At 44.9% G+C, this 21,903-nt stretch overlaps 2 protein-coding genes across 3 annotated transcripts in view; one reads left to right on the plus strand and one right to left on the minus strand.

Annotated features, from left to right (window-relative positions):
- Positions 1-472: 472 nt before the first annotated feature.
- On the plus strand, positions 473-4,842 carry gjb9a (gap junction protein beta 9a). Its single transcript, XM_031580897.2, has 2 exons — positions 473-819; positions 2,828-4,842. The coding sequence occupies exon 2, from the start codon at positions 2,849-2,851 to the stop codon at positions 3,656-3,658; it is 810 nt and encodes a 269-aa protein (XP_031436757.1). The 5' UTR covers positions 473-819; positions 2,828-2,848; the 3' UTR covers positions 3,659-4,842.
- Positions 4,843-10,830: 5,988 nt separating this feature from the next.
- Positions 10,831-21,903, minus strand: part of si:ch211-266o15.1 (zinc finger MYM-type protein 4) — a 35,378-nt gene continuing 24,305 nt past the window's right edge. For both annotated transcript variants that reach the window (XM_031580050.2, XM_031580052.2), the window contains 7 exons: positions 21,417-21,511; positions 20,646-20,799; positions 19,508-19,662; positions 18,028-18,142; positions 15,226-15,468; positions 14,383-14,515; positions 10,831-13,971 (listed from right to left, as the gene is read on the minus strand). In XM_031580050.2, the coding sequence (XP_031435910.1) occupies positions 13,764-13,971; positions 14,383-14,515; positions 15,226-15,468; positions 18,028-18,142; positions 19,508-19,662; positions 20,646-20,799; positions 21,417-21,511 (1,103 nt within the window). In that variant the 3' untranslated portion in view covers positions 10,831-13,763. The remainder of the gene's footprint in view (positions 13,972-14,382; positions 14,516-15,225; positions 15,469-18,027; positions 18,143-19,507; positions 19,663-20,645; positions 20,800-21,416; positions 21,512-21,903) is intronic.

Here is a 21,903-nt window from a genome sequence, read left to right on the forward strand (position 1 = left end):
AAGTGGGGTTGTTGAAAATGTATTTGGGTTTTGGTAGGGCATACTTAGTTGCTACTTATAAATACTTTATTAACACGTCGAAATGTCACTGTGACTCAACACAAACATTCTTCCAATTAAATGTAATCAAAATTAACTCTAGGCCTGTATCACAATATATAAAACATATTCTGAATTACCTGTAACTGCAATTACTACATGGTCGAATACAAGACATAGAAAAATAATGATAGTCCAGATTTATTATGTTGCAACCAGCTGACATTTATAGTATTATAATACCACAGTTATTTAAAGGCACTCAAGAAGAACCATCTTTTTAATCATTTATGCTAATTAAATCTGACATGTCATCTGGAATGAAAGTTTTACCTTAATAAATGTCCTAAATAGGCTAATTCACTAGAGTGGGCAGTTTATGTGAGTGTGTGTGTGTGTGTGTGTGTGTGTGTGTGTGTGTATGGCCAAAACTGGGTGTGACCATGGCCTTATCTGTGAAGAGGCTTATTTCCTCATGTTTGAGGAAGAGGTCCCATTGCACTTCCACCATTTTTAAACCAGTGTAAATGAACACCTCATGAATAAAAGACACCTCCCACACCCTCCCGTCCATCCATCTAGGATGACATCCCCCAATGTAGCCAGCAGTGAGAACACACCTGGGCTGGGCTTTTGCGAACACGCCCAGGTAGGAACTGCAGGCCTAGATCAGGTTTGGCAAGATTTTTCAAGGGAAGATCTACGTATGTTTTTTTAGTGTTTGGCTTCTGCTCTCCTCCTTTCTTCACCGCTTCTGTGAGACCGGAGTTCATTAATCAGGTAAGATACATTTCATAAGCTGTATCACCAAAAGTGTAGTCTAAGATAAGTAAAATGGTCTTAACCAAGCAACAAATAGTGACCGTCTTTTAAAATAAGGGGGTGTAGGAGGACTGTGACTCATACCATGATTGTGTGTCTGCTACATAAAACAGACAAACTATAGTGAAGAAATGGTGACTCACACATCACAGACATGACCAGTCAAATTAATGTTAAACCATTTTTCGCTGCTTGTTCAGTATCATGTACTTCTTGTTTCTTTATAATCCAATTCCCCAGTAGCCTACCAGAAACTTTCCATAGCTTAACCTGTGCTTTGATCCCCTGGCGGGGGATATGGCACAGTGTTATTGTGAGCTTCAAAACTTGTCCTTTATATTTCCGGCTTCTTTTTGAGATTGTAGTCTGATAGAATTTTAATTCAGAGAATCAGTTAAAGGAGGATTTGAAACAATGTACATTTTGACCTTGTGTTTAGTCATACTCGAAACCCACGGCCATTTGCTCCTTAACATACACAATTATGTATATCACACCCAACTTATGAATATCAGGTAGCTGTAATTAAGTCTTAGCATTATTTGTCCTATGAGCTGCTCTGATAAATTTGATTGATTGTTTATTTGAAGCTGATGTTCTCATCTATACCAGTAGCACCCATCATTTTCACATGGGTAAATCCCATATGCAATGGTTACCTTGATCCGTGTGATATGGTGTATGCACAGGCCCCACGCCCTGGAGTGTCTTTCTGGAGTGAAGTGTAGTTGGGGGTGCCTTTAAATATGTCTGACAGATATTAATGAATAAAGATGGGAACAGAATAAAAGTAGATCATTATGGATCCATTAGAAAGTAGAGAAGTCAAAAGCACCGGAGTCTTTAAATCTTTATTGTGTTATTGTTACTATTCAAAATATCTGTGCAAATGGTGCGGTTTGCTACATATGCAAACATTTCCACAGTCATTGAACAGGAAGTGTGTAAATATTCTTTGCACTTAAAAGTAAGCACAGAAGGGATTGTATTTTGCCAGTCAAATTGCTGTCAAACGTAACTCAGTCAAACGTAACTCAGGAAGAGTGACTTTCACCCTTACCATAGTTCCATAGAATTAGCAGGTTCGACTGTCACCATGTGTTTAAATATCTATTGCTTTATCCTTAAATAAATGACAATCATGACAGTAACATGACAATCTAGGATCAGTGAATATGTGATGTCATATTTTATTATTGAGATGAGAACACATGCTAGGAGACAGGTACAGATTTAATGGTATTTACATTTGGTTTCATTTCATATTCATGTTTGTTTGAGCAATGCTGCAGTATCTAAGTTAGCTCTATTTGCAGTGGCACCCACTATTATGTTACTTTATAGAATAAATATAAAAAACATTTCCTAGCTCATTTAAGTTCTGTAAGCAAATATTTGTGCTCTTTGACATCAAATGAAACTGAAATTTAAACAGCTGACCACAGTCAATTGTGTTTCAATTTACGCTGCTGGGAAAACACCAAAGATCAAAATGAAAAGGTGGGGCAGGGCAGTTTCAATAGTGTGTGTGGCTCGCTCCAAATTTGCCTTTTAGGGCCATGTCACACAAACCTGCTGACCCTCAAGTTAGAAGTATAAAGGATGTAATATTGCATGGTTCCCTTTCCTTCCTGTCCTGTTGTAATGTATGCTGACTCCAGAGAGATTAAGAGTCAAGGTCAAAGGCTGTGTCAGTTAAATCCTAAAAGTGAACAACTATCATGTTCATATCAGAGTTGAATATCAAATGAAATACATATTGATGTTTACAAAGTACAGTATTTTAGCACACTTTTACAAATTCAAAATGGCAATAACACTAGTACACAGGTATAGTTGTATCAGCTGTTCACCTGTTGTTTGTGTACAGCTGGCGGTCTGTTGTGCTGTGTGTTTACTGACAGCTGGCGGTCGGTTGTGCTGTGTGTTTACTGACAGCAGTCGGTCTGTTTTGCTGTGCTCGCAGGTGCATTGAAGTCCGGCAGGCATGAACTGGTCTGCACTGGAGAGCCTCCTCAGTGGGGTGAACAAGTACTCCACCGCCTTTGGCCGCGTCTGGCTCTCAATGGTCTTTGTGTTCCGCGTCATGGTCTTCGTGGTGGCGGCCCAGCGGGTGTGGGGCGACGAGAGCAAGGACTTCGTCTGCAACACGCGGCAGCCCGGCTGCAGCAACGTCTGCTATGACAGCATCTTCCCCATTTCCCACATCCGCCTGTGGGCCCTGCAGCTCATCTTCGTCACCTGCCCGTCACTCATGGTGATGGCGCACGTCAAGTACCGCGAGGAGAAGGACAGGAAGTACATCGTTTCCCACACGGACGGCACGCACCTCTACGCCAACCCCGGAAAGAAGCGCGGTGGCCTGTGGTGGACCTACATGCTCAGCCTGGTCTTCAAAGCTGGTCTGGATGCAGGTTTCCTCTACCTCCTTCACCATATCTACCACGGCTACGACATGCCCCGGCTCGCCAAATGCAGCCTGGAGCCGTGCCCCAACACGGTGGACTGCTACATCTCTCGGCCCACTGAGAAGCGGATCTTCACCCTCTTCATGGTGGTGTCCTCAGCATGTTGCATCTTCATGTGCATCTGTGAGATGTTCTACCTGATCTGCAAAAAGCTGCATAAGATTTTCAGGGTCCGGCACACCCACGAGATGGAGCAGTTTGCTCAGACTCATGAGCTGAACAACATTGCGCCACCTCGATCGCAGTACAGGAGGGTGGACCCCACACTGTCCAGCACCCAGAACCTCAACAGGGAAAAGACAAGGGAAATAGCCACGTCCAAGTTGTAAACTTTAGCCAGACGTACTGACACCTGAAGGAGCGGACAAGGCTTAGACACATACACAGACATGCACCTCAGTTTGATGTGTTGTTTACATGTTTACATGTTGAGTCTTAGCAGGTGAAAACAGACTAGAATGGTTCCAATATTCAAAATAGGTCTAAGATGTTTTTTACATGTTTTATCACTTTCAACTGACATATCCAATAAGTTTGTCTGTTGATATGATTATAACTTGTTTTTTGCTGTATGTCTGTGTTTACTCTATATCTGACAAAGCACTCTATTTTTTCTACTGTAGAAACTTAATCTAATATATGCAATGTATGTTTAGAATTACAACACCTGTACTCACAAGATTGTGATTGTCCAATGTGATTCTTACAGACACACCACAGAATACATTACTCATTGCGTCGTTGTGGTTTTATTGTGGCATATTCAGGTTCCAGCATATATTGTGAAAGTTCACAAGGTCTGTAGGTTTATGGTTTATTTCATAATAGCACACATAAAGTCAATATAATTTAACTCTGGCCATGGCACTTTTCTGTTAAAAAATAAAATTGTTTTCAGGAGATTCATTATTTATCTAAAGCAGCATGAATAGTTTTTAATGCAAAAATGCTATTACACTAGTTATCAGAGATTAATTCTGCATTGTTGTTACATTAATTCAGCATTTTTGTTATGGTGTTGCACACTCTCTTTTGGAAACACTGAGAATCTATATAAATAAATTCGTTTTTTCATGCATGTGTACGTCCCCTTACATGGATTGGTAAACGCCTTATCCTCTGTTGTTATAATATTTGTAAAGACTATCTTAGAAGCTCCAACCGCAAAATGTGAGCATATGTATGGTCCCATCCTCCTAACATATTCAGTCTTGCCACCAACCGGCTCTCTTTCTCTCTTTCGATTTCCTCTCTCCCTCTTCATTCTTCGTTCTTCGTTGAACACAGCGTCAGCCGCCTTCCCTGCAGCCCACACCGCTGCTGTTCCTCACCTAAAACACGTTTAAAAATAACACTCTCCAGCACATGCTGCCCAGGACACTTTCATTTACATGTTACATAAGCTGCACCTCTTGATCTTTCGCCTTCAGCTACCAGCGTTTTAGTTCACTCCCACTCTCCACATCACCCCCTCAGATCACACACACTCTCACAGACACACACACACACACACACACTCTCACAGACACACACACTCACCGACACACACACACACACACACTCACCGACTCGCACACAAACACACACACACACACACACACCTTCTCAATCATTTTCACATCTTGCCTCCTTTCACTTAGTGGCAGAGAAAAAAAAAACATTAACCAATTTCTTTTATTCTCCAGCTGTGTCTATTTTAACTGGCGAGGTAATGGCCGACAGTCGTGAGCGCACTGTGCTGGCGTAGTCAAAATGATCACCTATGGATGTGCTATTCACTGCTCAAACGTTAGCGATGAGCAGACGTGGAGAATGAACAGGCGTACAGTGGCCGGCCAGAGAGGGAGCAGGGCAAATATTCCTGTGTGTGATTCACCCAGCCGCCCACCACCCTCCCACACGCTTGCCCCTCGCTTCCATCCACACATGTAGAGTGCAAACAAGTGTGTGCTCACACACACTCACACACACAGACACACACACACACACACAAACATGGTGATTATAACATGCGATCACAGAAAAAACACTCACACTCACATACACAGATGCTGAATCCTACAGTGAACACACACACACACACACACACACACACACACACACACACACACACACACACACTTCACAGATGCTGAATCCTCCTGTAAACACACACACACATCCACAGGCTAAACAGAGACAGAGAGAGAGAGAGAGACAGTGAGAGGTATATATAGGGAGAAAGACAGAGAGAGAGAGAGAGAGACAGTGAGAGGTTTATATAGGGAGAGAGACAGAGAGAGAGAGAGAGAACATATGAGCAGACTTGTAATAACAAACAGTGAAATATACATCCAACACCTCTATCGTAAAATAAATATAACCTGTGAATATCATATTCGCATATTATCAAACCTACTTAACAGTGTTTACAAGGTGTGCATGCTGCCAGGTATTAGTTTGTTTTCAGCCAAGTAGTCCAGGATATGCCCCCAAAATAAAACCACACACCCAAACACACACACTCACCCCACACACACACACACACACACACACACACACACACACACACACACTTACCTCTCCCCCACCCCCTACCTTAACCAGATGGAAGGTCAGTTTTTGGTTGGGCGGAATGTGGATTATTGTGACGTGGCAGAATAGAGGGGCAGTGAAGCACAACACCCCCAACGCAATAAAGGGCACAGGAAAACATGGCGTATCAGAGCATGTCACTTGGCGGAGCAACCCTCTCCTGTGTATCATAGTTGGCACGTAATGCATTCAATTTGGCCTCATTTAGACTGAACTAATTAATTTCACCAGAAATAGCCCCACAGATAGTCAGCCTCTTGACGTTGCCCACCATCCCCCTGCCCACCCCCCCGCCCATATAATACACATGAGATATTTTATATTTCTAGGCCATGCGGCAGATGGACAGACACTTGTGGAGGAAAAGGCTATTGAGTAAGATGGAGCGTGATAAGCTGCCGGTAGGTTAGGTGTTAAAGCGACATAAATGCGGTCATGCTCACCAATCTCCATTTTTATTTACTGTAGTGCACAGAACATCTAGAAAGGAGAAAAAATGCAAACACAGACGAGGGACCTCAGACTTTAAGCCTTGATGGGTTTTTGTACTTTATTCGCACACTGATGCATTGCGACAGTAAGCCCTCATATCTACAGTAATCACACAAACAGGCAGAGTGCAGTTTCCTTTGGGAAATATGTCACACAGAGCGAGCTGTTTCCACACTATCCACAGCAAATGATTATTTACTTAAGCATTACTGAACTGATCAATCAAGGAGTATAACAAAATCCTTCTTTCATGATGTATGACATATGCTAATATATATTTTGTTCATCTGACTTCACACCCATAATACTCAGGATTTTTGCCAACATCATACAAAATATATAATAAATCCAAATAGCATAAATATAGCATATTGCATTAGAATGTTCTCACTGTGCTTCTGATATTATTTGAATGGCATATTTCCTCAATATATGTGATTCCTGATTCAAAAATACAGCATTGCAATGTGTCTAAAATGACTAAAGCCACGACTTCATCGATAAGTTCCACAAAGCATTATATAAAATCAAGGACTCTTTAAGTCAAAATCACTTGCAATGGTAAACATATTGAAATACATGGCAAACAGAACAAAACAGAAAGACTACAAACATCTGGGAAGCCAATTTGTGGTTCAGATTTGAGAAAACTAAACTGAGAGTACATACCTTTAGGTATACAGTAGTACTGAAAAATTAGGTCTGTGTACCGTTTTAAAAAACAAATATTGATTTGCCTTTCGCTGTGGGGTAAATGAAATGGCTTGTTACCCTGGCTGATGTGTCTGGTACTGTGGTGAGCAGGTGAGTCATGTTCATGCTCGACTATCTTTGGCTACGTGAGATGAACAACTAGCGCACAGACTTTACCTCAGCGTGAGTCTCTCCCCCCTCTGTGCTCGCCAGCGCTGCCAGAACCTTCCCAGTGTCTCCGTCAGTGACAGTAGCCTCGGAGGCCAGCCCAGCCTGCTGCCAGCCAATCTGCCGCTGCGAGGGCCCACCGTACAGCTTCTCCAACACCTGCTCGTCTTCATCCTCGTCGAACAGCCCCGGAAGCACCTCCTGTTCCAGTTCGTCCCAGAAATCCCACCCAGGCTTGGCTGATGATCCCTCAGGCTCGGAGTCTGAGAGGTCCGAGTCCCAGTCGCTGTCCCCAGCTGTGGACCCGGCTGCACAGTCCACTCTCGAACCGCTGTCCTCGTCAGAATCAGAGTCCTTGGAGCCGGAGCAGATAGAGTGGCCCTCGGTGCCCATCAAATGGCAGTCCGGGGCTGCCAGGTACACAAAGCTGTCCGTGGAGAGGAAATCACACTCGTCGGGATTCAAGCAAGGCTTAGTGGAGGTGATGGGGGGTAGTGTCTCTTTCTGAACTGTGGTGAACAGCTCCTGCGTTCTGGCAGATACCGCCAAGTACACAAAACTGTCTGTGGCGACGAAAGGATCCATGTCACCACTGTCTAGCAGTGTTGTTGAGGCCCGGGCCATGTGCTTAGAAGGGGAGAGGGGTAAAGGGGAATCTGTGCCAGCCCTGATCACAGTGGTTTTGTTCTCACACTTCCAAGACTCTGGGTTTCTAATCTGGGGTCTGTCCTGAAGGTCTAAAACTGAGCCCCTGTTGGCCTCTTTTGGATCAGAGAACAGGTCCCCATGTACTGAGGACTGTATCACAACCCTGTTTTTATAGATTTTTTCACTCGTTTCCTCTTTTCTGCATGATTTATCTCCTGCTATTTCCTCTACCTGGTTTAAGGAGCTCACACTGCCCATGTCTATGTCTGTTGAGGTTCTATCAACATCCACAGTAAAGTCCTCTTGACTAGTGTGACTACGGTTGGTAAAATAGACCCCACTGTCTGACTCGAGTGTCGGGTTAGAATCTGGTGATTCCTCGTTGACAGTGGGCATTTTCAAAGAACTGTTAACATGTCCCTCAGCCATCAATACTTGGGCCTCAACTGTAATCAGATCAAGGCTTACAGAGGTTGCTTTCTGTTCTGGCTGTTTGTCAACCACATGAATGATCCCCCTAACAGCCTTCTTTTGTATCTTTTCTAGTTGTTGTGACTCAGTGGAATGCGAATGCTGAAGCAGGGCCTGGAGTTTGGCTTCCTTTGAATCCTTCAGCTCGTCCTTGTCTATCATTTCCAGATCCAGTAGATCCTCGACCCCAACCAATGAGTTGGAGCAAGAGGGGGCTTGGGATCCCCCAAAGCCGGTTGGGGGTTGGAGCAAGGGCCAACATTGTCTCAGGGAGCCTGTGAGCTGGGTCTCTTGATCTTCCCAGGCCTCATCCCACATATTGTTCACCATCTCTAACACAGACTCCCAGTTCTCCTCCTCTGTGTGCCCACCCTCTGTAGCACGTGACTCTTTCGGGCCCAGCTCATTTCCTTCCATCACAGTTGGCATTTTGCTCAGCTGTTCCTCTTGCACCTCCTCTTCTTGGATGACTTCCGGACTTACTTCCTGCTGGCTGTTATTCAGCAGTCCCCCCTTGCGCTCCTCGATCTCCTTCAGGATCTTCCAGTCCTGCAAGCTGCAGTCCTTCAGAAGCTCGCCTTTAAGAGGAGACTTTCCCAGGAGGGCAAGTTCAACCTTTGCTTGGTGTTCCGGGAACGGGGAGAGGCGAGGTAGAGTCTTTTTGTCGGTCACGGACCGTCTCAGCACAGACGGAAGAGGTGGTAGGATCGGTAGGTTGTGGACAGCACCCCCCTGCCTCACCGTCCTCCTCCGCCCGATTAGCCTGCGGGGCCAGGTTGACTCCATCATCACTGGCGACCTTGCAGAATGTTGGGACACCGGAGGATGCAAGAGGGGTGCCGTGTCATGGTCTGGCTCTGGTGTAGGAGGATATGGCTCGGCTTTTGAGTCCATGGGTTTGGTCTCCACCTCGCCAAACACTTCATCCTCTATGCTCTGTGTGGTGGACACCAACATCCTTCTGTCCATCCTCTCCATCGTTAGGCTCTCCATGCCATGGGAGGAGTGGTGGTCATACTGAAGGGCGCTGACTGATAGCTCGGAGAGAGCGGATGATGGTGGATGGGGCTGAAGCTTGGCCGGCAGGGACTGCCTGTGGAACTGCGGCTGTTGAAACAGCAGGGGATTCCCTGGGGAGAAAAACACCGGTGGGGTGTGGGCCCCGGAGGACAGGGGCGACCCAGAGAATGGGGAAATTTGGGGAGAGCGTGGGGACGAAAGGCTCCCGGGGAAAAAGACTGTGCCCGGGTTGAGCAGGTGCTTCTCGCCCGGAGACAGCTCGATGCATTCTGGGTACTTGGGAGGTGTCACGACCTTCCATGAGTGGCGGCAGAGGTTCTCTTTCTTCCCGCTGTCCTGGTGGGGGTATCGTTTGTTCGTGGAGCCACTACCACAAGGAGCGGAACTGCAAGACACACTGGGGGAAACCGTCCTCACATATCCACCCGGGGACCGGCTCTGCTCGTCATGTGCAAGCTTCAGCGAGTCAAATATGACCCTCTCGTCCAGCCTCCTCCCAAAGGATGAAACCTGAGGTGAACGTTTCAGGTCAAATATGTCCACCTGAATCGGCTCGAAAGAACCATTACTGGGGAAGGCTGCGTTCTGATTCCCTCTGGAGCCAAGGGTGCTGTGGGCTGAGCCATGGTCGATGTGCTCATTGATGCACATGGTGTCGTAGATCGAGCGCTGAGGAATGTAGCCATCTTCGTTGAAGGCGTCGCCATCTTCGCCCCTCTTGGAGCAGCACGGGCTTTGCCTGAAACAGCCAGGCCTGCTCAGTGGCTTCCCCATGGCTTCTGTGCCTTTAAATGAACAGGTGCTTTTTAATTCTCTCTGAAGTGGGGCTCCAATAATCAACGACCGGAGACTTCAAGGCAGGAGGGTACGTGTGTTCAAAGCATCTGCTCTATGACTCAGGTGCCCCTGCCAGAAAGGAGCATTTAGTTGATCCAGATGAAATGGGACACAATTAATGCACAAGGACCATCGAGATGATGAGGGATGATGAAAGCTGGGGGTCCACACTCAGAAGCGAGAGCGTCTTCCGTGCAAACATAGCTATCGATTTTCCATTAGCTTCAACCTCCCTTTTTACGTCTGCTTGGAAGCAACAGCTGTCAATGACCTCATGCATAATAGGCATTTTCCAGATCCACAATGTTTGTTTTTTGTTGCGGAAAGGACCAAAAAAAAAAAAGACACCTTTTTTAAGAAAAAAGGATGAACATTTCAAAGTTTGCCATCAGGGAATAATGACTAAAGGTAAAAGTTAAAAATAGATTTGTCCATTTATATATCACACTGTTACCCAACAAGCTTTTCAGATACTGGACATCTGAGGCACGCAGACTTGTTTGGCTACCCTCACACAGATCTGCAAGTCAGCTGTGAGGCATATCTGTTACTGGAGCTAAAATAAAGAACGAGAGCGGCTCTTTGTCACAGTGCGTACCTTAGAGGTGTGTGTGGCCCCACTTTCCACCGCTTCGCCTCTTCAAAGTGGTCAGCATGACCGTACACTTCCCATAAGTGGTGTGAGGGGGTCAGTCTCCAAAAGCAATCAGATCGCCAGCATCGTCATTCCAACAGCAGATGAGCGGCACCCTGAGTCCCAGGCGCGAGTCCAACACCAAAAATGTGTCATCCGTCCAGGCATATCCACAGAGCTCGCATTCCCTCACAATCTCACCGATCGCCTCTCCACTCCCACTGAAGCGCTGATTGTTTGACAAATGGACCCTTATTTCAACACCGTCAGCTCCCTCTCTCACTCTCTCTCTCTTTCTCACACACACACACACATTCACTCACTCTCCCTCTCAATCACCGATTCCCCTCCCCCGTGCTCTGAAGCTGCTTCAGGGCTTTGGCGGCTATCTGGAGCTCCGAGTCTCTCTCTGTCCCCTGCTCTGCTGTTCTCGCTTACTTTCCCCTCATTTTGGGTTTGACCTGGCTCACATTTCCTCTTCAGACAAGGAGCACAAGGGAAATCAAACTAAACCCTCCCAGGAGATCCAGTTTCCACAAGCCCCCTGAAGATACACAGATCTCATTGGAAACCACATGAAACTGAGTTAATGGTAAAAAAAAAAAAAATGCATTATGCTACAGGTGACATGTAAAGAGATATTTTTTTGTTGTTTGGATTTGATCTTAATGTGTCACTTGATGAAATAAATAATGAAATGGATATTTAAACAAAAGAAAAAGAAAAACTGCAGCTTATATGACACCCTTTGTGATTTTATCTTTGCACATCTCAACCATCTCTCCTATTTGTCTCCCACTCACACTCTCTCCTCATACTTAAACCCGCGCACATCTCTCTCCTCATGCCCTGTTCACTCCCACACACACACACACACACACACACACACACACAGACAAACACACTCGTCTGCACAGGCTATACAACACATTGGTGTTGGCCATCCTCCCTCTCCGTTCATCAGGCAAAGGAACATGGAGGAAAAAGATGCATCACTCAAGGAAAAGAAAAGAAGAGTAGAAGAAAGAGTGACGTAAACACAATAAGGTGTAAATTATGCAGTCAATGTAAAGACAAGGCCACTCAAATCCACAGCCAAAATGGCACAATTATCTTGGCAAGCCAGAGGACCACAGTCTCTCATCTGTCACTGAAACAACAAAACCCCCACCATCGCACTAAATCACATTTGTGCTGTATTTTCACTCCTGACGAGAGTGCAATGCTTCTACAATTCACATTACAGTGCCAGCCATGGATCTCTTCTGTTACCATGGTAGCAAATGTGACAATGGCCCTTACTTCAGTGTAGTGCAAGCTAGGCTGTGAACATATCTGCATAGTCCTCAGTGGCTGCAAACTGTTGGAAGTCTACTTTTTTTTTGTGCATTTCTGTGCAAAAGTCAGTTCTACCTGTACATTAAATATTTGTTTAAGTCTCACCTCTGGTAAAACTGTTGCATGATGAGACAACAGGTATGCATGTTGCAAAGCTAATTAGACTACTGCAAACCTGTTCCTTTTTCATACAATCTGCTAATTACCAATGCATTACCTGGTTATGTTTCTAGAAAGTCAGTAACATTAACTTGTCTGTTGTAGAAATGGACAACAGGTGGCAGTCTCAATAGATCAAAAATACAAATATGATGACCAATCAACAGTTTGTTTTTAAAACACTGACCAACAATTAATAACAAATACAACATTAACAAAATAGAACACTATACATTTAAACTGTCTTCACCAGTCAGTAGACACGCACACACAGGTTAAATGGAAAAAAAAACTTTTTATTCTCTTCAGCATGAGAGATTATATTGATGTGCTCCATAATTCTTTATCAGAAGTTTGTCTTCACTGCACTGGGAAGAAGGGTGCCCGAGACCTCGGGATGAAACTGGAGGTAGGTGATCACAGAGACCTGCTACTGGGGGACTATTAAAGGCACATTCTGCCATTTTCTTTTAGGCAACGGCACACCGTCTTTCCCCAATGTTCTCTGAAGATGGGCAACAGCATACCTGAACACTGGTGACTTGCCAGGGGCCAGAACCCAAAGTTGTATTTCTGTAATTCTGATTTGGACACCCAATGTTTCTTTTTTTCCAAACAAACCTAAAACAATAAACTGCATTGTTGGTTATACAAAAATGAATTCTACCACCCAAACAAACCCTTTTGAGCAAGCCGAGAGTGTAATTTCAGTAGAAAACTGCAGACTGTGGGTGGAATGGAAGTCATGATTCACATACATTCTAGGCAGGTACGAGTAACAGTTTCTACAGTAACTCAGAAATACACACCAGTGAAGATCCCTGTCAGAGTCTGAACACTGTGAGCTCTTACTGGTATGTTAATGAGCCATACAGCAGCTTATCCTTCATAGCAGAGGATGCAGTGTTTTTGTCAGGGTTAGGAAATCATTCCTCCTCCCCAGGAAATGTTCATGACCTCTCCTTCGAAATCGTTTCTGAGCAGCTCACTTCAGCCTTTCATGGAAAAGGACACATATTATTCTGAAGTTTATGCGGGATCAATGTTCATTATCCATGATGCAGCTCTGTGTTGGCCTCCATATGGGGAAAGTGTAAACATTTTGAAAGCAAAAAGAAACGTACTGTGACAAAGAGGAAAACCAAGCAGCCAACAAAACAGGAACAACAGTCAAAAGGAAATATTCAGTTTAAATGCGATTATGAGGATGTTGTCCTTAGTAACCTTTTTCAACTACCTGAGCAACGCTCGATCCCCTCCCCCCTCCCCCCCCAAAGAATATTCTTAAAATCAACCTCGCCTCCAAAAGTGGCAGAGAAAAATGTCCAACTTATTTCATAAAACGTAAAATTGTTTTATTTTGTTCCTGGAAATGTCCGTGGAGTTTGTCTGAGGAGCCGTTAGGAGCTCTCGTCGGTGGATGTGGCCTGGTTCTGCTCCTCGGTGTCCCCAGTGTAAACCTGCCGCACTGCCTGGATCCGCGTGAGCAGGTTCTCCAGCGTGGCGTTCTCCAGAGGCTGGTCCGAGTACCACAGCGGGCTGTTTGGGTCACACACGCGTTCTGGCTGGAGGTAGAACAAGTCTGTGCGCTTCCTCACGGACTCTGAACTGTGGGAAAGAGACAGAGAAAGAAACCATGTGTAGTGACGATCTTTACTTTAAGAGAGGGCTTGAAAGTAATCGATCCTATGCACAATCAATAGAATCATGACTATTTGAAGAAACACTCAAGCTAAACCAGGTGGGTGGAATATGTCTCTAATGTTTGACAATTCATCATCATCACTAGTTCCAGTCAATCTCTTATTCCAATCCTGAAATACTGGAATATTCTGGTTAAGCTTAGTGTCATCAGTCTAAAACATTCAAGAAAGTGCATATACAATACTGATGAGAAAACTAAATAAAAGACAAAATGGATCAATATATCAAAGAAATGAAAGAAGAAAAAAAAAGAACACAAAAGCAGAATCTTTTTCAGTCCCTATGGAAATCCAAAAGCAGGGCAGGGGTTTGTACCATTTGGAGAGGTAGAACTCGTAGAGCCGCACGGGACAGCGGAGTGGGTTATCTTTGTTCTCTGGCATCTCTAGATCACCCTCTTGGCTGTCGTCATTTTCCTCCAGCTTTTGTTTCGAGGGTAAGGCAAGCACTGAAACACAATAGGGAAAAAAAATGATGTGTATGTGTGCCTACGGAAAACGCAGACAAGAAATAATGAAATAAAGCCATGCCCACACAGACAAAGTGGTCTTCAGAAAAAAAAATTGTAACACAGTGGTAAGCATCGCTGATGAATACTAAACACTTTCTTCACCCATCATTTAAATGAGTGGTTTCATATTACAAACAGAAAACCATTTTTTAAAACACTCTGTGCTCTGTTTGGACACCTGTTTAAATGAACGGCCTAAAGCCAGTCAACAGATCAATAAACCATCTGTTTCTTAAATCAAGCCAACAAAATAAACACAGTTGATAAATAATAAAAAAAATCAACCTTTCATTTCCTTTAGCTGTAGCAGTGTTCCACTACAGTGAAATACACTTCTGGGGTTTAATAGGCAAATACTGGGTTCCAGAGATGGGTTTCACGAGATATGGGCCAAAATTAGTCATTAAACGTGAACAGGCAACCAATGTTTATCAACTGTATGCTTGTATTATGATGACACAAATATATATTATTTAGTCAGGCCCTGTGAAGTGATGACAATAATAATTCAAAGCAAGTTTCAACACATTGCCATACAATTCAGTGCTACCTTACCAATCGAGTCAAGTTAACCTTCCAAAATCAAGTCAAAGCAGTTTATCCACCCGCTCTCAACCCGCCTAGTTCTCCTCCCCTCCCTCACTCACTTGCAGTACCCTTCTCCAGGCCGGGGATCCTGAAGCGCACGTAGGCGATCTTGCCGCCGGGTGATGTGTGGGTGAGGCGGGAGATGTGGGAGAAAGCCAGGCGGCGGTGGTGCGCCAGGGTGGTGAAGCGGAAGAGCTTGGTGGCGAAAAAGAGCAGTGTGCTGAGCAGCACGATGGGTGAGTAGGCCCCCAGCTGCTTACAATGCCACAGGTACTCCTCCTCCACACGGGACTGCAGCAGCTCTGGATGGAGACACGCCATGCAATATTACATTTAAATCACTGATTTGATATGTATTGTCATTTTTTAAATATTTCATTGGGGATGGAGATATGCCATGCAATATTACAACATTTACAACATCACTGATTTGATATGTATTGTCATTTTTTGAGTATTGCAGTTAGATGCAGTGTATTGACAGATGGGTTGGGGGATCATGGCCAAAGACTAGGGGTGTGAACTGCCTGAGACCTCCCCATTTAATATTACAAGGAGGATTGGCTGCTGATTTGAGATGCATTGTGGGATCATTTCTTTCAGTTCCAATCCGATTCGGACATCTGAATCTGGATATCTGCTGATACCGATACCAGAGCTTTTTTCCCTTACATATAATTATCAATCTTGTTGTCGGTATTATGTGTAAGATTACATGAGGCTGCAGTATACCACTCAGCACCTCTTATTAAAATATAGAAAAATTCATTACATTTAAATCAGCAATACATTCGATGCAATCTATTTTGAATCAAAATGTCGTCAATCCATTTGATCACGCACCATGAATGCGACATGAAACAATGGCAGCAGTGAGTCTGACAGACTGTGCATAACTTCATCCCACCATCAGCAGGAGGGCAGAAGAGGTTACACGATTTAAAAATGTCTAAATCACAGACATGTCTGTTCTTAGGCAGCTAGCAGGATCAGTTTTCAGGCTCTCGGTTCCTCAGTTTGCATGCTCACATGACAGGAGGAAGCGCCAACTCCGTGATAAAACAGGAACCTACGGTCTGCAGTGGAGGCCAATGCGCTCTAGTGGGGATGTTCAGACATCAACACTCTTTTAGGTTTGCAGAATATAGATGCAGATGCAGATTGACATTAATGCCTAGTTACACAGGTATAATGTAACCGTATAATGATTAAGTAACCGTACTGGACGTGGATCGGTGGAATGTAACCGATACCTGATCCATTTAATAATGTCAGTATCGTCCATGGGTCGGATCAATACATAACTACCATTTTCCTTAGAAATGCTAACTGGAGGAAGGATGAATGTTGGAGACATTCACAATTTTTTTATTTAATGGATGCTTTAGAGCCAATAAACGTCTACCATGGTGCAGACATGCATTCTCACCAGTATGTGTGCTGCCTGGGTTTCAAGCCCATGCCCTTCGTGTTGTTAGCACCTTGCTCTATCAGCCAAGTTGCAGGAGCACAGCAGGAGCGCATACTTTCAAAGTATCTTGGTGACACAGTAGCTTGTTAAAACAGGCCAGTAATTTGAGGGCAGTAACGGTGACTTATTATATTGTCGCCTCCCTAGTGCATCCACACACATTTGCAAGTCACCCTCATTACCAGGAAAGGCCTCTGTCATTTTGACAGGGGCATACCTTCCACATAGGGTTCTTCTACACATTCTGTGCTCTCTGCCGAGCAGCACAACTGAGGCCTTTTTGACCTGGTCTCTCTAGACCGTGTTGTTTTTCTGAAATATTATGAGGACTTGTGAGATCAGGCAGGTTACAATAGGCCAGCAACAACCCTCCAGCACAGTTTAGCTGAAAACCTGATTTACCCCACGCATATCAGTGTCAATCATGCAGCGGAGGAACACCTTATGAGATCATCATTGCGGGGTGTGTGTGTGTATGTGTGCGCGCGCGTGTGTGTGTGTGTGTGTGTGTGTGTGCGTGTGGGTATGTGTGTGTGTGTGTGTGCGTGTGGGTATGTGTGTGTGTGTGTGTGTGCCCGCGCGTGTGCGCGTGTGTGTGTGGGTGTGGATATGTGTGTGTGTGTGCGTGTGCGTGTGGGTGTGTGGGTGTGTGTGTGTGTGTGTGTGTGTGTGTGTGTGTGTGTGTGTGTGTATGGGTGTGTATATGTGTACCTATATACCTAATCAACAAACATTTATGGAATCAACAGAAAAATCTCTCTGTCAGTATTAAGCCTAACTATGTGCAACAAAACACAACCTTTCATGATGCACAGTAAACTATGACTATTACTGCTTAAAGCAGCATAACGGAACAATTGCTAATCGCTAACGAGATGCTAGCGGCTAAAACTAGCGAAACCTCCTGAAATGTGCTTACTTTGACACTATGACAAACGAGTTAGTCAACAACTGTCCTAACACAGTTAAACATCAAGCAAGTGCAACACAAGACAAAGCAAGACTGCAAATAAGCTACTTACTAGTTCGGCAGACAGTAGAAACCGGCCGGCTTCAGCCAAACCTACATAACCCAGTAATATGCCTACGGACCCTGGTATGGCAACGGCACGGAAGCGATTCTCCATATTAAAAGTCATTGTAGCGCCCCAATTTTTTTTAAGCTGTTATTTTAAGGTAAAACTGCTTATCCTAACACTAACCCTGAAGTACAATTACTGCATAATGCCACTTTAACATGGCAAAGCGCTGTCCGTTGTTTATCTCTCTTCCCTTCTGACTGATGTAACTACACTAGTCCTAGTAATGTCACTCAATTTATATGTAAAAAATAAATAATGCAAAATAAATAATACTACAATAGTCAAGACAACAAACATGTTTGTGTTACCATGTGGCTCAACCGTGTGGCCCCAGTTCTTCAGCATCTTGGTGATGTCCACGGTGAACTTGTTGTAGAGGGAGTCAGTGAAGATGTTCTCGATCCTCCCGTTCTCAAACAGATACTGCACGAAACCACAAGAGAACCGGGGAAAAGTACAAGTGTAGACAAGAATATGTTTAGTTTTTAGAAGAAAGGCCATCTTTAACCATGTTTCAGTACAAAAAATGGAACCAACCCAAAATCGAACCATCTGGCCATTGGCCACAGCACGTATTCCTAATTAGTAGAGGCAGAACACTGTCAGTTTGGCAGACATTCTTTTTCTCTTTTTTTTTTTTTTGCTTAAAAAAACACCAACAACCAAACTTCGACACATAATCAATTCGTAACAGCCATCTTTATTTCTCTGAGCATTCACGTTGTAGGCTTGCCTTCTCCACCACGCGCTCGCCGCCGAATATCTCAGACAAAGGCATGAGTCATCCAGTGGTCGCTAAAGCAAGACAAAAGCGCGCTCAGGCAGATGATTGACTGACATTCAAATTTAAATGGCAGCCTGTATTTAAAAAAAATTAAAATAAAAGTGAGCCTCGTTTTCGGCATTCATGCCAAACTATAATGTTGGCTTCGCAACTCACTCCCTAGTGTGAAGTCCTCCTACAGCCCAAGGCTGTGTTCCAATTGGATGGGAGAAGAGCCCATAGCACATGTGCTTGTGTTCCATTCTGCTCTCCGTCCTCTCCTATGCAGAACGCATGGCTTTGGAGAGGCACAGTGAAGACAGATGGAAGGGACGTATGGAAGGCGTTTCTTCTCAATGACATCATGACCAATAGACAATTAGCATGCGCGGAATGTAGATGTTTCTGTCATTTGTCTCGACTTATGACTAATGCAACCGAACAATAATGAACTGACTGCAGACTTTGCACAACAATTATCTGTATCTACTCGATTACTTTGTGGTAATATATATTTACTTCTCACACACGATCCATACTAAAGGCTTGCTAAGGCATTCATGAAGGGTTTGCATATCTAAGGACTCCCAACAGGCCGATAAGTCAGCGACTAGCTGCAGGTCTATGCCTCCAGAAGTGGCTGAAAAGATTTTCAGGTGTATCATTTTCAGGTGTATCATTTCCAGAGCTTTTGCCGTTTTTCAACACTCACAGATTGCAAGCTATACTCGTGAGCCAGACCACCCTGGTTCATGAATTGTACTTATTGTGCAAACAACTCAAACTAATCCCAGGGTTGGATATCCTCTCTAAGCCCTGCCTGCACACCCCTATTTGGATCAGCTGGATGTGCATGTGCGTCTATGGGTGTGTGTGTGTGTGTGTGTGCGTCTATGGTTGTGTGTGTGTGTGTGTGTGTGTGTGTGTGTGTGTGTGTGTGTGTGTGTGCATCCATGGGTGGGTGTGTGTGTGTGTGTGCGCGTCCATGTGCGTGTGCGTGTGTTCCTGAGGGAAGGTTGGCGTACCTGCTGAATGCCCAGGCAGAGACAGTAGGTGCTGTCCGCAGCGTAGGGCTGGCCGTCGGGCCGCCGCACCTCGCTGATGAAGCGGCACAGGCCGTAACTGAGCTCCGCCGAGCTGCACTGCAGCACGTCCTCCTTGACCACCATGGCCCTCGCACCTGCACACAGAGAGGGGGGGACAGATCGCACCTGTAAGGGCTGCTTTACTTAACAGAGCCCCAAACCCAGGCAAAACTCCATTTTAGATGGAAGAACAAAACATATTGATATGAAAGACAACTCTATAAGCAAAATGGAGAGGGGGGAGAGAGAGAGAGATGGAAAAGGGAGGGAGTCAGAGCCAAAGAGAGCCTGAGAAAGAGGAAGGATGGAAGGGTGAGAGAGAGAGATGGGGGCACTGTCAGAAGGAGTGAAAGACAAGGTACTGGGAGAGGGACAGGGGCAGACGGGGCAGGATGAGTGTGAGAGAAAGAGAGACAGACAGACTAGGGGAAAGTGAAAGAGGGCAAAAAAGAAAGGATAGGAGAAAAAGAGAGGAGGAGGGGGAGGAGGGCACAGAATAAGAGGGGGTGATGATGGAGAGCAAAGCAGACCAGAAAAAGAGAGAAGAGGTGTACAAAATGGACAGGATATAAACATTTGGGGTATAAAAAGAAATCCAATCCCAGAGTGCATTAGCACACTGCAGTCAACCCACTCTCACCACCGTGTGCAGTTACCAATTTTAGCAGAGTATAATATTCATGCAATCTTGACACAGGGACATCGATTCTGCCATCCGCACTGAAAACTTAATTAGGACTCGGACCATAACATTTCAATTCCTCAAGATGCAGATGGGGTCATTCTGTTAGTTTATACTGTGAGTAGATGGGTGTAGGTGCTGTTGGGGTAATGGTGTTTATACTGTGAGTAGATGGGTGTAGGTGCTGTTGGGGTAATGGTGTTTATACTGTGAGTAGATGGGTGTAGGTGCTGTTGGGGTAATGGTGTTTATACTGTGAGTAGATGGGTGTAGGTGCTGTTGGGGTAATGGTGTTTATAATGTGAGTAGATGGGTGTAGGTGCTGTTGGGGTAATGGTGATAGTTTACGCTGTGGGCAGGTTGGATGGGTGTAGGTGCTGCTGTGAGGGTACTAACCGCTGGGTTTGCCCACGTTGCTGGCACAGTTGAGCTGCTTGTTCCTCCACTGCACCCAGCTGAGCCAGGCCTGCACCCCGTAGGTGGGGTTCAGCCGAGAGCCGCCGGAGGGGGCTGCCGAACCACCCAGAGGGGACCCTCCGCGCTTTCGACTCTGAACGAGAGATGACATCAGATTACTGAGAACAGGTACAACGGCAGTTGGCAAATACAGTTAGCTTCTCACCACAGGTGCAGGAAGGCATGTTCACACATGGAAAATTACAGGGATTGAGCGTGGTGGTGAAATTATGCAAATGTGTCTGTTTATGTGAGGTTATCTAAGGTTATCTGGCTGCACATTCGTGGGAACTGTACAGAGCGCATGACACAATAACGTCTGCGTACTTCCTTCTACAGTATTAATTACTGGGGGAGAGAGAACTAATTTAGTGTTGTAACTAAGCAAGGGATTGGCGAGCACCTGTTATAGCATAATTACCAGCAATTACCATCCAATGACTGTCACAACAATGCAATTCACTAAAGCGCTAGGACAGGAGGCTCAACACTACGTGCAGAAACATCAGATATCAGATGGTTTTCAATTTCGATTCATTTTGCTTAATTGTCATTTAGTTGAGTATGAAAACTAAAGGTGCATTTATTTTAAAGAAGAGACTGTAGCGGATGCTTCCATTCTGGAACAGTGGTTCTGTTCTAGTCTGGTGTACAGCATTCCTTCTCCTTCATCTTCAATGTTGTGTTTGTCAACAAACGCAAAGCACCCACCCTTTTCCTGAGGGGGGCGCCCTCTCGAGGTCTCTTCAAGCCCCGGTGTTTCAGGGCAACCTTCTGCTCCACAGGTGCACTGGGCTCTCCAGGCGCTGAGTTCAAACACGCAAAGAAAAAGACGTGGTGGTTAGCTTGGTCAACCGAGAGTGTAACATCGGATGCGGTTAATAGTGAAAGGAATTATTTCTATATCCCAAATGTATCGGAGACTCAGTCAGATTGTGATGAAAAACCAAGTCCAGGTTTTATTCTTTCAATGGTGCGCACCAGAGGAGGAACAGAGAATTAGATTTCACTGAGTGTGTTCACCTAAATCTCCTTCACTGACTGTCTCTTGAAAATCACAGTCTTTTAAACCCTGGGAAAGCAAGGGATGGGTGGATACCTAAATGCTAATTAGTATCCGTCTCTAGTCAGGGGGGGGGAAGCTGTGACTGCTTTCTCACACCTCATGTAGGCCGGGAACAGAATACACATGAGAAAC

This window comes from Clupea harengus, chromosome 14 (assembly GCF_900700415.2).
Source record: "Clupea harengus chromosome 14, Ch_v2.0.2, whole genome shotgun sequence".
Taxonomy (NCBI): Eukaryota; Metazoa; Chordata; class Actinopteri; order Clupeiformes; family Clupeidae; genus Clupea; species Clupea harengus.

Coding starts and splice junctions, on each gene's coding strand:
- gjb9a (XM_031580897.2), top strand. CDS start 2,849: ATGAACTGGTCTGCACTGGAGAGCCTCCTCAGTGGGGTGAACAAGTAC.